This window comes from Triplophysa rosa, linkage group LG9, assembly GCF_024868665.1.
Source record: "Triplophysa rosa linkage group LG9, Trosa_1v2, whole genome shotgun sequence".
Lineage (NCBI taxonomy): Eukaryota > Metazoa > Chordata > Actinopteri > Cypriniformes > Nemacheilidae > Triplophysa > Triplophysa rosa.
Genome location: NC_079898.1, coordinates 24,477,094 through 24,490,995, shown reverse-complemented (window position 1 = coordinate 24,490,995; position 13,902 = coordinate 24,477,094). Strand labels below are relative to the sequence as shown.

General features: G+C 41.0%; 1 protein-coding gene and 2 non-coding genes across 3 annotated transcripts; 2 read left to right on the top strand and 1 right to left on the bottom strand.

Annotated features, from left to right (window-relative positions):
• Nucleotides 1-794: 794 nt before the first annotated feature.
• On the bottom strand, nt 795-2,561 carry LOC130559609 (uncharacterized). The gene is made up of 2 exons (XM_057342800.1): nt 2,054-2,561; nt 795-1,937 (listed from the first exon to the last, which is right to left on the bottom strand). The coding sequence occupies exon 2, from the start codon at nt 1,819-1,821 to the stop codon at nt 859-861; it is 963 nt and encodes a 320-aa protein (XP_057198783.1). The 5' UTR covers nt 1,822-1,937; nt 2,054-2,561; the 3' UTR covers nt 795-858.
• Nucleotides 2,562-3,010: 449 nt separating this feature from the next.
• trnav-aac (transfer RNA valine (anticodon AAC)) lies at nt 3,011-3,083 on the top strand. The gene has a single exon. It is a non-coding gene; the product is annotated as a tRNA-Val (tRNA).
• Nucleotides 3,084-3,286: 203 nt separating this feature from the next.
• Nucleotides 3,287-3,359, top strand: trnav-cac (transfer RNA valine (anticodon CAC)). The gene has a single exon. It is a non-coding gene; the product is annotated as a tRNA-Val (tRNA).
• Nucleotides 3,360-13,902: the final 10,543 nt, after the last annotated feature.

Here is a 13,902-nt window from a genome sequence, read left to right as displayed (position 1 = left end):
GTTAGTTATTATTGTTTATTTTCTATAAAATATTTGAATGTGAATAAATGAAATGATTGACTGAATGAACATTCTTATCATGTTTTAGAAACATCAGTCATCTTTATTTGTAAATATCCATTCACTTTATTTTGGATTCATTTGTAAATGGTTTTTAAAAAGAAATATGTACAAAAAACAAAGAAAATGTGTTTTTTATTAACAATATTAAGGAATGCAATAGAATATTAGGTGATCATGGTTTCCTGTCTTCCTGTGCCAAATTTTTATTTTGATAAGTAATTAAAAAATGATCATTATCCATTCATTGTGGTTCAGAACAAAAAACTCTCTCAGTTTTGAGCTGCATTGGGAGAATGGGCAGTGGTAGTGTTCTCAGCATCTGAATTACTTGTTTAACTGTTTTTGTGTATTTGGAACGGCACTACAATGCTCTGTTCCCTTCCATGCCTACATGAACACATTGAAATAAAGGAAATAAATAAATATTACAAGTGTAACAATATGTTTATTTATATATACTGTACATACATACACAAAACCTTGCACAAGCAATGCCTTTACAGTGTACATGAACAACTTGAAATAAAGGAAATAAATCAAAGTAAATAAATAAATATTAAGTGTATAAATATCAACATAAGTGTAACAATATGTTTATTTATATATACATACACAAAACCTTGCACAAGCAATGCCTTTAAAGTGAACATGAACAAATGGAAATAAAGGAAATAAATAAATATTAAGTGTATAAATATCAATTTAAGTGTAACAATGTGTTTAACTATATACATAAACTTAGAGTCTTTGGCAGTCTGATATGACATGCCCAGACTGTGTTATGTAGCAGTCAAGTCATTTTTTCTTATCCTCTATCCACCTCTGCTTCTCAGCCTCATAGAATGGAGACTGCTGAAAGTCTCTCCATGACATTTCTGCAGTCATTCCCTGAGCCTGATACAGGGAAAACACTTTAGCAGGACAGTAAATGTATTTGCCTGCCACTCCAGGGAAACCAGTGTGAATATGAGGACTGTTCGGTCCTTGTTTCAGTGGCTGGTGGCAGAATCTGCAGAGACGACCAGTAGGATGCTCCACTACTGACTTCCTCTTGCTTCTCTCCTCAATCACCCTCTTCCTCTCTGCCCCTCTCTGTTTTGAGGCCTCCAGTTCACGCTGAAAGAAGGGAGTGCTTGCAAAATCTTCAAAAGACATTCTGGGATTTGTCAAGCCTTCTGCTGAGTATTTGTCAAATACTTTCTTGGAGCAGAAGTACTTAACATCACCAGCCTGATAAAATAAATGTACTGAGGAGCCATCACCCAGGTAACGAGACTTTGGCTGGCCACAAGCTAAACAAGATCTAGATAGCGTTTTTTGGATCTGCTGCTGCTGCTGTTGTTGTTGTTGATGCTGTACTGCCTGCTGCTTCTCTACAATGTCCTTTACCATCTTCTCAAGCATTGCCTTGTCCAGGGGGACAGCCTCAGGAACGCTCTTTGCTGGTGGATTAAATGGGGCAGGTGGCAGTGTTTTCACTGGAACACTAATGGTTTCGCCTCCTGAGTGAAGACGCTGCCATAACTGCTGTGTCTCAAGAAGCTTTTCTGGGCTGGTGTTGAGAGAGGCATTTGTGTTCTTCTTTTTAGCAAGGTGTTTTATGTACCTGCTTATGTGCTGCTTTGTGGTTGGGTGTAGAAGGCTGTTGGGGTCAGTGCAGGCACTCTGTACCATAGCAGCATATTCTGCACCCACCTTTTTAAGGAGATCCTTGCTCCCATGGTGGTTGGCCAGCAAACCATCAATGGCATTTCTCATTGGCTCTGGCCATCTGTTATGGTCCAACACAAAGACTCGACCTCCTGTCTTAATAGGTACAGTGCGGGCTGCACGAGGAGAAGCCGCAATAGGCAGTGGCGTTGTGCTCGGCAGTTCTAAAGGAGATTCACAAAATGCCAAAATTACTGAAAGTATTAGGGTCTTTTTGTGCATACTGTATATGAGGCAGACAGGTTACACACATGAATGCCTGTGTCAATAATGTAATTACCTCCATCCGAAAGAAATTCCTCAGACCTTTGTTCCTTCACTGTCACAGGACTTGGAGTAGAAAATGGTTGAAATAAGACAGTCTGTGGGGTGGCCTCTGGTTCTGCAGCAAGAGGGGTCTCAGCAGAAGAGGGATCATCTGAGCATTCCTGAAATTGAGCAAAATTCGTGTAATAAGTTTCTGAACTATAATGCGAGTCTGAAGACTTAAGTAATGATGCTGAAAATGAAACTTTGACATAACAAGAATAAATTACATTTTATTTGTGTGTGTGTGTGTGTGTGTATGGGTAGTTTACAAATAATCCATACATGTCCTACTCCTATGGTGTGACATAGCAAGATTTAGAAAACATAATACATATTAATAGGACACATACACACTTATTTGTCAACTACTCATATGTATGAGATAGATAGATAGATAGATAGATAGATAGATGGATGGATGGATGGATGGATGGATGGATGGATGGATGGATGGATGGATAGATCTCTCTCCGATCGCATTCTCCGATTGTAAAACGGGTCTCCTCTCCTCCACACAGCAAATGACTGACAGATGACTGTTCCGACACTTAAATGCCCCGCCACGGAAGAGAAGAAACAGCGCCATGAAATTTACATGTGGCCAAAAATATATAGCATCCGTAGTGTTAAGCACTACCATAGAGAATGAATGGGAAAAGTTAAGGGAAGTTAAGATTAACCATTTTCGGCTCCGGCGCGCGAGGTCCTCGTTTCGAAACCGGGCGGAAACAACGTTTTCGTTTTTTATCTATAGTTTTACATACATTTTCTCAAGATCGGTACCTTTCATTCCTACATTCATTTGTTTTATATGGCTTGTAAACTATGTGAAACAAAAATACTTCTATACGACCACTTAGAAGTATATGGTTATCGTCAGTGGGCGAACGGTTTATTGCGTGATACCGCCTGGCGGTTATACATGAAGGTTTCCGTAGTGTAGTGGTTATCACGTTCGCCTAACACGCGAAAGGTCCCCGGTTCGAAACCGGGCGGAAACAACGTTTTCTTTTTAGTTTTTTATCTATAGTTTTACATAAATGTTCTCAAGATTGGTACCCTTCATTCCTACATTCATTTGTTTTATATGGCTTGTAAGCTATGTGAAACAAAAATACTTCTATACGACCCCTTAGAAGTATATGGTTATCGTCAGTGGGCGAACGGTTTATTGCGTGATACCGCCTAGCGGTTCTACATGAAGGTTTCCGTAGTGTAGTGGTTATCACGTTCGCCTCACACGCGAAAGGTCCCCGGTTCGAAACCGGGCGGAAACATAACTTTTCATTTAATTTACCTAAATACTAAACGATCCCATCTGACTTCTGCCACACCGTCAAATGTTTTACTGCTTCAAGCACCAATTTAAAATAACATTTTAGGAATGCTTTTTTGGAACGATTATAAAATCTAATTTGATTCCCCACAAGATGGCGCACTAGAATGCCATTCTGTGCGCTCAGTCATATTCTCATCATCTGTCTAGCTTGTTTGAATGCACTGCACTTTTAAATGCACAGCGCACTTGACCCTCCTAACCGCTCTCTCACTTCTATCTGTCCATGCACTCTGCCATGTTTAACTCATCTCCCATTTATCCATTGTATTTGCCAAAGGTATTTCTCAGTATTCTCTTTGATCTTTTCCTTCGTGCTACCTTTCAGATACTCTAACAGGCCTCCTGCTCCTGCACCAGATCACTCATAAGCCACGGTCATTTTCAAGTGACCGTGTGGACGTGTGCTGTTCATTTACATTTCTTCTTGTCTTTGGTTTGACACTGAGAAGGGTTCACACACACCGAGAGAAAAAGTCTTCTAGTTTCCGTGTTTTTTTTGCCAGAAATATTTTATGTATGCAAATTGTATAATATCAAAGGTGCACATGTCTAGTAATTGTGCAGTTAATTTTCATATTGTAATTTCAGAAAGTTTTGGAATATTTATTCTTCCTCTCCCCAAATTGTGTCACTAACCGAAACACAATAATATATAATTTAATAAGAGGGATATTATTTACATATTAAGATTTTGTTCAAATCTACATTTTAAATATTTTTTGCTATTTAAAAAAATGTTTTCATATGTAAATCAATAACAGTTACAATTTTAACAATATTTCAAGTGTAATTTAAGAGATTTGTTGTATTTTGAATCCAATCTTTCTTTGTAAAAGGCATACAATTAGGGATGTAACGATTCACCGTGAGCCGATTGAACAGCAGGGGCGCTGTTTTTCTGCAAACTTGGTAAACGTGGATTTGCTGATGTTTCTTAAAAAGGTAAAAGTTAGTAAAAACACAAAGTCTTAGTTTGTTTATATTAAATAATAAAAGGGCAGTTGTTCATTTTTAATTTTCCTCAACTTTTTTTCCCCAACAGTTTACATTGAACCAAACAATTATCATAACATGATGTTCAATTAACAAAGTTCGGGAGGAGCAGATAATCAGCAGCTCGGCTGATCCGCTAAACGCAATCACAGCATCTACCCTATCAGCTCAAGCGAGCTCTCCTATAACGGTTAAATAGACAAAGCTGTCTTACCTGCGTTCTCTCTACAGCTTTCAAGCATTGGTCCACCCAATCGCCAGCGCTACTCTGAGAACGAAGCCCCCGACCACCGAGCTCCAGACCGCAATTCTCCCCAGCGCGGCGATGGCCACCACCGGCCCAAGCCGTCCCGGCAGCGTGATTACGACTCCGCCAGCGGCTCAGCCCCGACTAGTCATACCAGACTCTAGCGCGAGGCTGCCTCCGCTAGCGGCGCAGGCCCACACGACCTTCTCTCACCCCGCTTTTCATTTTACACTTCGCTACTGGGGCCGAAACAAGCGTGAGGTTGCCCCCGCAAGCCGTTCCGACCCAGTATGTTGCAAACTATAATATGTCGTATTCTTGCCTTTCAATGACGTTGATGCTGTTTGCTATGACAATAGCAAGAGCTTTCCTAATATCAGCACAACTGCACAAGCGATCGATGTTATACAGTTCAACAAACACGAAGCTATATAGCATTAAATAACTGTTTTTGCGCCACGTCGCCAATTCCAACAGCTTAAAACAGAACGCTTGCGTTTGTCTGAACAACAACAGCTGCGTTTTGTTTTGAATGAATCCTCGTTTGGAACGATTCGGGCGATTCAGCGAGTCACCGAATCTGTTTTGAACGAATGGGTTGAATGTTTCACTGCTGTAACTTACTGGCCGTTTTGCTTTAACGTTTAAAGTAGGCCTATCATTGCTGTACAGATGAACTGTTGCACATTTAATTAATTCCATCCGTCACAGTGTCATAGAAATACTTTAGAATTTACGTAAAAATTAGTAAAATATTTAGGCTTATATTTGGGTAAATCTTGGTTTATTTTGTAGACGTAAATGATGAATCACCACAACTTTGCTCACATTGTGATACAATTTGGTACCGTGATACTCCTGCTGTTACAGTAGGCTATCGTAAGACGTGTTTATGATATCGTGACAACCCTAGTCTGTGCCATACTACTCTGTATTTTGTTAATACATAAAACAGCCAATGCTCAATAAATCTGTTCTATTCACTCACTTCTTTGTTTTTGTTGGCAGACTACAACAATATGAAATGGCGAATGAATGCAACCACTAAACGGTACACATTAACCATCAGTCACTTCAACTGAACCGCAAAAAAATCCATCCGGGTAACACTGTGCCTATTCGTAGACAAGCCGCGTTCATGTCTATCCATGCAGTCATATAGGCCTACGTTCCCGTTGCTCACTCCACCCCTCTCGCCCGGATCCATTACAAGTAAAATTAACCAGTTATTTTCCGCATCCAGCAAACATCAACGTCAGCTCCTCGTCCTCTGATTTCTATAAACGAAATTCCACTTCACCCCTAACAGTCAAGTCTGCATCAGTTGTCATCCAAGCAGATGTACAAGGCAATGCCGCCGTTACATGCATTGGTAAATTTGTGGCGTCGCTCGTGCCAGCACTGAACGCCCCGTCCAAAGCCTCTAAATAAGGTTAAATTACTTGTCTCCACAATTACGTGAATATTTCTTGTGTCTTCTGAATTGCCTCATCAACCTGAAACTCTGATTTTCCAATGTACCCTCTCAGACACAGCTTTAAACCCAACGTCGAAAGCCTCACATTCTACAGCATTCCTTCTGACTATGCTCAGGCAAAAACGCCTAATAATCGATCTCTCAGCCCGTGCAACTTCCTGTTTCCAAACATAGCCTTATCTCACTCTAAGAATTTTCTCTACAATATCACAGGATTGACTAAGCCACCACCTTGACCTAAACATGGGTCGCGGCGCTTGGCTGGCCAAGTCGACATCACTTCTGCTTACATAGTGATGTCCATTCATCGTTGGCATTTATTCGGCATACGCTGCCCAGGAAAACGTTCTTTTTCCGTCTGCCTAACTTTCAGCCGCAGAAGCAGCCCAAAAATTCTTGAGGATCAAAGATCCCTCACTAGCTCATGCTGCAACGAGCTCAGTTTACAGATAACCTTCCTTAAGGAATGGAACAGGCTATCCTTCTTTCATAACAAGCAGACTACTCTCCCCATATATTCAACTATTCACCAACGCCGCTCCTTCTTTCGGTTTTGGGGGACTTGACCAAGGCCGCAGGTTCGCATCTACGTGGCCCCCCAGCTATTGGATATACCGCAGTGAGTCAATAACATCCTCAGCTCTGTTTGAGTCGTATCCTCTGATCGTCTCAGCCTTCCCTTGGGGGACATAACGATCCACCACCAGCATCACAACAGCAATAAAGCAACCGTGCATTACATTAATAAAAGCCGTTCCCATTTCCTCGCACTAATGTCTTTCCTCTAAGACACCTTATTTGGATCTCAGCCAGTTCTTCATAACGTGAACACACCACTTAACATCAACAAATCACCCATAGCCCAACATCTCTGCCTTAACCGTCCCAGCAGCAAGAGCGTGCTTCTACCGGCGGCTCCGGTCCACCCACTGCCCTTCCCCACCTTCTCTTCCTACGCCCCCCCCACCTGTGGCCCGCTGCCCCTCCGTCCAACTCTAGCAGGAGGTTGCCTCCATTAGTGGCGCAGGCCCAGGCTTCTCTATTCCTCTCCTTCCCTTCCGCCTCTGCCCCAGGAGCCAACCCTAGCGTGAGGCCACCTCCGTTAGCAGCTCCGGCGCTATCTCTGGTCTTCCATCCTCGTCCTTCCTATCTCCCCCCAGTCAGTGGCCTGCTGCCCCTCTGTCGAACTTAAGCGTGAGGCTGCCTCCACTAGCGGTGCAAGCCCTGACTACCCTCCCTCCCAACTTTCCTTCTACATTTGCCCCAGGAGCCGTCTCAAGCGAGAGGCTGCCTCTGCAAGCTGCTCCAGCGGCCGCCTTTCTTCCTCTCCCTCTTCCTCAGGCCCGCCCTTCCTTCATGTTGTCTACAGCCACTGCGATGCCTGTCCCATCGAATGCCCTGGCTCTGGAACCACCTCCCGACTCTAGCAGCAGCAGAACGCAGATATTTGCAGTAATTCAGGCTGCTGGCACCTACAAGCCAGCTCAATTAAAGGCCATCTAAGCGGTATGCAGAGTTTTCCACAAACTCTTTTTTGGCTCACCCTCCCTGGCAGTAGCCAGCTCGCAAACGTCCATGATCATCAAGGGTATCCAAAGAGCCCAACACACGCGCCCAAACTCCAGACAACTACTAACCCTAGAGATATCAACCAAATGCATTTACACCCTCCGCAGAGGCTATCACTCCACTCATACCGCACGCACGCACGCTGGATGCCATGTTCATCCTGGCCTTTTTCGCTTTCCTTAGATGCTTAGAAATCACCACCTCTACCAGCTTTAACCCAAAGCCCACCCAACTATTTCAGACCTGTCAGTACTCGATACAGAAACAATCTCCTACTTCATCAAACAAGCAAAACGGATCAAAACAAAGAGACCACTTCATCTACATATTTAATCTTCAGTCACAAATTCCACCCTATCAAGCCCTCCTAGCCTACCTGCATTTCAGAAGACCACTGGTTAAATTCTCAACTGATCCACTCTTCATGGATGACTCTAATCGACCCAACACTAATTTCCGGTTCCAAAAAACCGTCCGTTGCTCATATCTGGCATCCCTGCTGACCATTTTTTCCATCCACTCTTTCCGCATTGGCGTGGCAACCATAGCTGCCCAAAAAGGCCTCTCCCAGCCGCAAATCCAAGCTCTCAGCTGCTGGACAGCAGAGGCATTCAAAAGCTACGTCCGGTCGGACTGCTCACGCATAGGAGTAGGCCATCGGACCCTCATCTCCCGAATCATCTAACTTCAGCTCGCCCTCATCTCTCTAATGCCAACTGAACATATTTGCTCTAAACGGCCGCAGCGACCACTCCGTGCTTCCATCTCGTGCTCTGCCGCAGCAGACACCACTACCCCCAAAGCCAGTATCGCCGCAGGGGCCGTGCTTCCATCTCATGCCTGCCGCAGCAGACGCTTCTCCTCCAGAAGCAAGTATCGCCACAGCGACAACCCCCCACACAGGGGCACGCACCACTACTCTCTGCTGCCTCAACAGACACTGCTCCAGCAGGAGCCCGCACCACTACTCTCTGTTGCATCAGCAAGCACCGCTCCACCAGCAGCCCATATATCTTTTCTCCACTGCCTCAGCAGTCACCCCTCAAACAGGAGCCCGCATCTCTACTCTCCACTGCCCCAGCAAGCACTGCTCCAGCAGGAGCCCGCATCTCTACTCCCTGTTGCCTCAGCAAGCACCGCTCCCGCAGGACCCCACATCTCTATAACCGCAGCCTCAGCAAGCACCGCTCCAGCAGGAGCCCGCATCTCTACTCCATTTTGCCTCAGCAAGCAACGCTCCTGCAGGAACTCACATCTCTATTACCAAAGCCGTCACTGCCCCCGCAGGGCTCGCATCTCTATCCTTCGCTGCCGCAGCAGACACCCCTCTTGCAGGACCCTTCATCTTCTCCCACTACCGCAGCAGCACTCCCACCCTCAGGGCCTAAATCCTCCTTATCACGCCCTACTCTGAACGCAGGCTACCACCTCCGCAGCCTCAAGCCTTGCCTCTTTTGGGGGTATGCATCACCCGGCTGCTGTTCTTCATTAATTGCGCCTTGGGATCGGGCCGGTGCTTCGAACAGGGCTGGAGTGCTCTGGGTTTGGTAGGAACTGGCAAGCTCGGAGCCCGCTCCCCGGACAGTTGTTATCTGCATAGGCGAACTCGTGAAATATTAGTTGATAATTTATTATACTTTATTTTTGAAAAAACCTCCCATGTTTCGGTCATGACACACACATTTTCAGTAGTGATTGTAATGTTTTGGTAGTGATCACAATATTTAATTTGCACAGCTGAATCAGGCTTTCAACATTTTATTTTATGTACAAATAACTAACTACTGTATGTTGCACATACACAGCCAGCACATATAGCAGACACACATCTGATAGTAAATATATAATAGAAAACCTACAGCCCACATACTATATCACTACTAAAAAATACTTAAATACTAATGATTTGCATAACTATTTTTGTCACTACCGAAACGTAAAAATTGTTTCGGTAGTGAGAAAAAGGAGCACTTAATCCTTTATTTTGGGAAATAAACAAACTCTGCACAGTTACTGTATGCAAATCATTAGTATTTAAGTATTTTCATAGTGATATTGTGGTGATACACTGGTTTGGGTAGTGACAATTTTGAATACTTTTGAGCCTAGCTTAACGATGCTAACCAGCACATGGTTAGCAAGCACAGTTCTGAACAGATGTACACACACAAAAACTAAATTTTATGGAATAATGCCCAAAAAGTTTGCTTAATTGCAAAAAAAAGATGTTTGGTAGTGATGTTCCTTAAAGTTACACACAGATTTTCTGACTTTTGAACACATTTACATCAAAATGGTAAGACAGATCTATTCACCTTGTAGCTTATTAGAGAGAGGGACAGTAATGATTCTTGATCCAAAATGTAGGGGTAAGGCTAAAATCAGTCTCAGCCAATGGACCAAAACATACACTGTTTTGGTAGTGACATGAAAATCTGGGACACATTTTTAATCATTTAAAAATAAAAAATAAAATAAATATTTTTTGAACTTCACTTTCTTAAAAACATCAAAAAGATATCTTTAAAAACAACAATGGAAAAAAATGCAAACGTTTTTTTTAATATAATTTTCATAAGTTGAAATTTAGGGGTTTGGGACACCCATCTCCCAATCGAAAGTACCCAGTAAATGATGATTTTATATATATTAAGCTTACTGGTATTATAAATATTATTGTGGGTTTCAATAGATAATAGAAGGATTTTAGTAAACAACTAAGATTTGAATACTCGAATGCTTTTTAAATGTGTTTTTTTGATGTGGGACAGCAGTTTGCACGAATTCTGTAGAATGGCCCATATATATAATTCAGTGCGATCCAATCTTATAAAAATCTGTGCCAGACTTAAGTCAATCAATCTCTGCATTGATATTGTTTATATTTTACCAGGTAAACATTTATAACTCCAATTAAAGCCCAAAAGCAGGTTTTAAAAGAACACTAGCTATGAAGTATTGAGAAATGTAGTGCTTGCTTATAAAAATTATTGTAATAAATTACTATAGCAATAAAAAAATTCTTGGTATGTTGAATTGTATGTGGTAAGTGGGGAATATTGTTAAACACTACACCACAAGCCCATTATACATTACTATAGACTTTCCATTACTGTCTATGGCTCTATGACCGCAACAAGAGCTCAGTCCAGTTATAACAAGATTAATGTTTCTTATAAGAGGGTTGCTTTCTGTTATCTTATCCACAACCCGATAAACACTAAAACACGGCTGGCCCGCATTGTCAATAAAGCCCTTCGCTATTTCTTGGGAAGGAATTAAAGGATAAGAGAAGCAGTCGTTTATGAGGAGACATGCCCAGCTAAAGATTTCCCATCAAATCCATTGCTGTTTGTGTCCTAAACATTCCTCCTTTAAAACTGGCCCTTATGAATCAAGCAGCTGTATTGACTCGAGTTTCTAGAGCAGCTAACCCTAACACATGCGGTGTCTGTCGACTGTCTGAAGGTCTACAACCTTTAATTTAAACCTTGTATTATTAATTATACATTTGTTGATTTTTTTTCCAACATTTGAGTCAGTTTGCATAAATGAAAGACAAATCTATTTAATGCAGATTTGATCCTATAAAGCCAGAAATGTGGGAGAAAATCTTTCAGTAGACTTTATAAGGTGCTTTGGTTTCACAAAACATAATAAAACATGAATCCTTTATAAAAGTAAATCTTAATAAAGCAAGCCTTGTAGATTTTGTAGATAGTCTTTCTTCAACTGGAAAACAAAGAGTGTTCATGTTCAAGTTGATGTAATCTCTCATTTATGTGTCCATTTGTTCCAGATTGACTGATTTTTGGTTGTGTGCAAGTGAGGGTGTAAATCACTGTGCAATAAAGCAAATCTGTGTCATTCTTTACATGCTCTAGCAACACAGTTCAGTCATCTTTAAAATAATTTCTCATTAATTCATAAAGTTCTATGTGTAGAATTGATGGGAAATGTATCTTTGAAGTTGTGAAGTAGAGTCACGGGAGACCTGGAGGCTTCAGGCTGATGGAGATGTTGATTTGAAAATGGAAACATTCTGGCCTGAACTCATATTCTTGCCTACAGTCAACATTCACATAACAATACAGCAGCTAATGCTTTGATAGGTCGTTAAACATTACTTGTAATTGTGCAGACAATATTAAAGGAACAGTTCTCCAAAAAAATGAAAATTCTGCCTGCATTTAATCACCCTCAAGTTGTTTCAAATCTGTATAAATTTCTTTGTTCTGTTGAACACAAAGAATGCTTGTAACCAAACAGTTCTTGGCCACCACTGACTAGAATAAAATGCTTTATAAATGACTTTGTTCTGTTGAAAACAATAGAATATTTTGAAGAATGTAGGAAAGCAAACAGTTAGAAACTGTTTGACTACCATTGTCATTTTTCTACCTAGGTAGACAATGGTGGCCAAGAGCTGTTTGGTTACAAGCATTCTTCCAAATATCTTTCTCATGTGTTCACCAAAACAAAGAAATGTATACAGATTTGGAACAACTCGAGGGTGAGTAAATTAAGACAGAATTTTTATTTTTGGGTGAAGATTTTTGGGCTTGGCTTTAAGATTTGTATGTTAAATATTTAAACAGAATACACAAAGAAAGTAACACTGCCTTAACCATAACCATGAGTTCGAGCTGTGCTCTTGTCCTTGCTCTTTACATAGAGTAACATGTGAGAGTTGTGACATTTTTGTTGAGCCAAGAAGTGTTTTTGGTGTTGTGGTGCGATTTTTAGATTATGGTGTATGTTGGCCAAAAAGAGTTTGATACGTGTGTGTTACATACAGTAATGAACATTTAGGTTCCCACCGTGACTGTACCTCATGCTATTGCTGCTTGTTTTCACTGCAGTACATAATGTGACCACTAGCACCAGCCTTAAAGAAAATCAGGTTTTGTTTTTGTATATTAATAAAAAAAAAGAAAGAAAATGTGAACATAAAATATATTGTCCAGTGTTCCATCAACAGCTTTATCCTGTTTATTCAGTGTCATATCAGGATATAGCAAAAATCTGGCAATAGATTCATCACAAAATGTATGATATTGGGCAAACAGGCTCTCAGTTGCAAACATCTCAATAAATATAGATTTAGTTTCCTATCTTATATATCTGTTGCTTTTGATGTCTGCCAGTTTTGTCACTTTGAAATGCATGTCTTAGATGGATTTTTCCAAATACACAAACCTATTTTATACCAAATATTTCATTTTAATGCCTCGAGCTTCCAAAATACTACATCAACTGAAGTCGGCACAGACCTCCAGCCTGTTCTGTCCCATTGGGCTAAGTATTTTGTAAGTGTCTGATCAGACCATTATTGCAGTTTATAAAAAATCCCAATATATGTCAAAGTTTAAGGTCTATAAATCTGGCTTTGTTCGATTTTTGACACGTCCATGTCAACTTCATTTAAAATGTGTGACCCTGGATCACAAAACCAGTCTTAAGTAGCACGGGAACATTTTTAGTAAAAGACAAAAATACATTGTGTGGGTCAAAATTATCGATTTTTCTTTCATGCCAAAAATCATTAGGATATTAAGTAAAGATCGTGTTCCATGAAGATATTTTGTAAATTTCCCACCTTAAATATATAAAAACTTTATTTTTGTGAGTGGATGGCCTGCTACAGTGCCCCTGATTAACAACTTCAAAGGCGATTTTCTCAATATTTTGATTTTTTTGCACTCCCAGATTCCTGAGTTTTAAACGGTTGTATCTCAGCCAGATATTGTCCTATTCTAACAACTCACATATCTATAGAAAGTTTATTTATTCAGCTTTCAGATTATGTAAAAATCTCAATTTCGAAAAATTTACCCATAAGACTGGTTTTGTTGTCCGGGTCACATGTGTCCTGGCAAACAAGCTTAATTTACTTTCCATTTACCCGTCGCCTTTTTAGTAACACATAGGCCTATGCCCTGAATATTTGCAACACTATTCACAATAGGCTAAGTCATTTAAAATGCACACATAGAATACATATTGTGAACATAGAATTGAACATATCTCCCATTTCAATGGAGTGGAAGAAAGAGACTACTATGTGGCCCTGAGCCAGTGTTTTTTCAATGTGTCATGTAGGTTTCAGCAAAACTTGGTATTTTTAAAGTAGTCGTTTTGTGTCTTGCTGAATGTGTTTTAGGCAAGGCCATTGTGAGCAGATCATCGTATGCA

Excerpts from the sequence above, each read along its gene's own strand:
- LOC130559609 (XM_057342800.1), bottom strand. The coding sequence starts at position 1,821 with ATGAGAAATGCCATTGATGGTTTGCTGGCCAACCACCATGGGAGCAAG.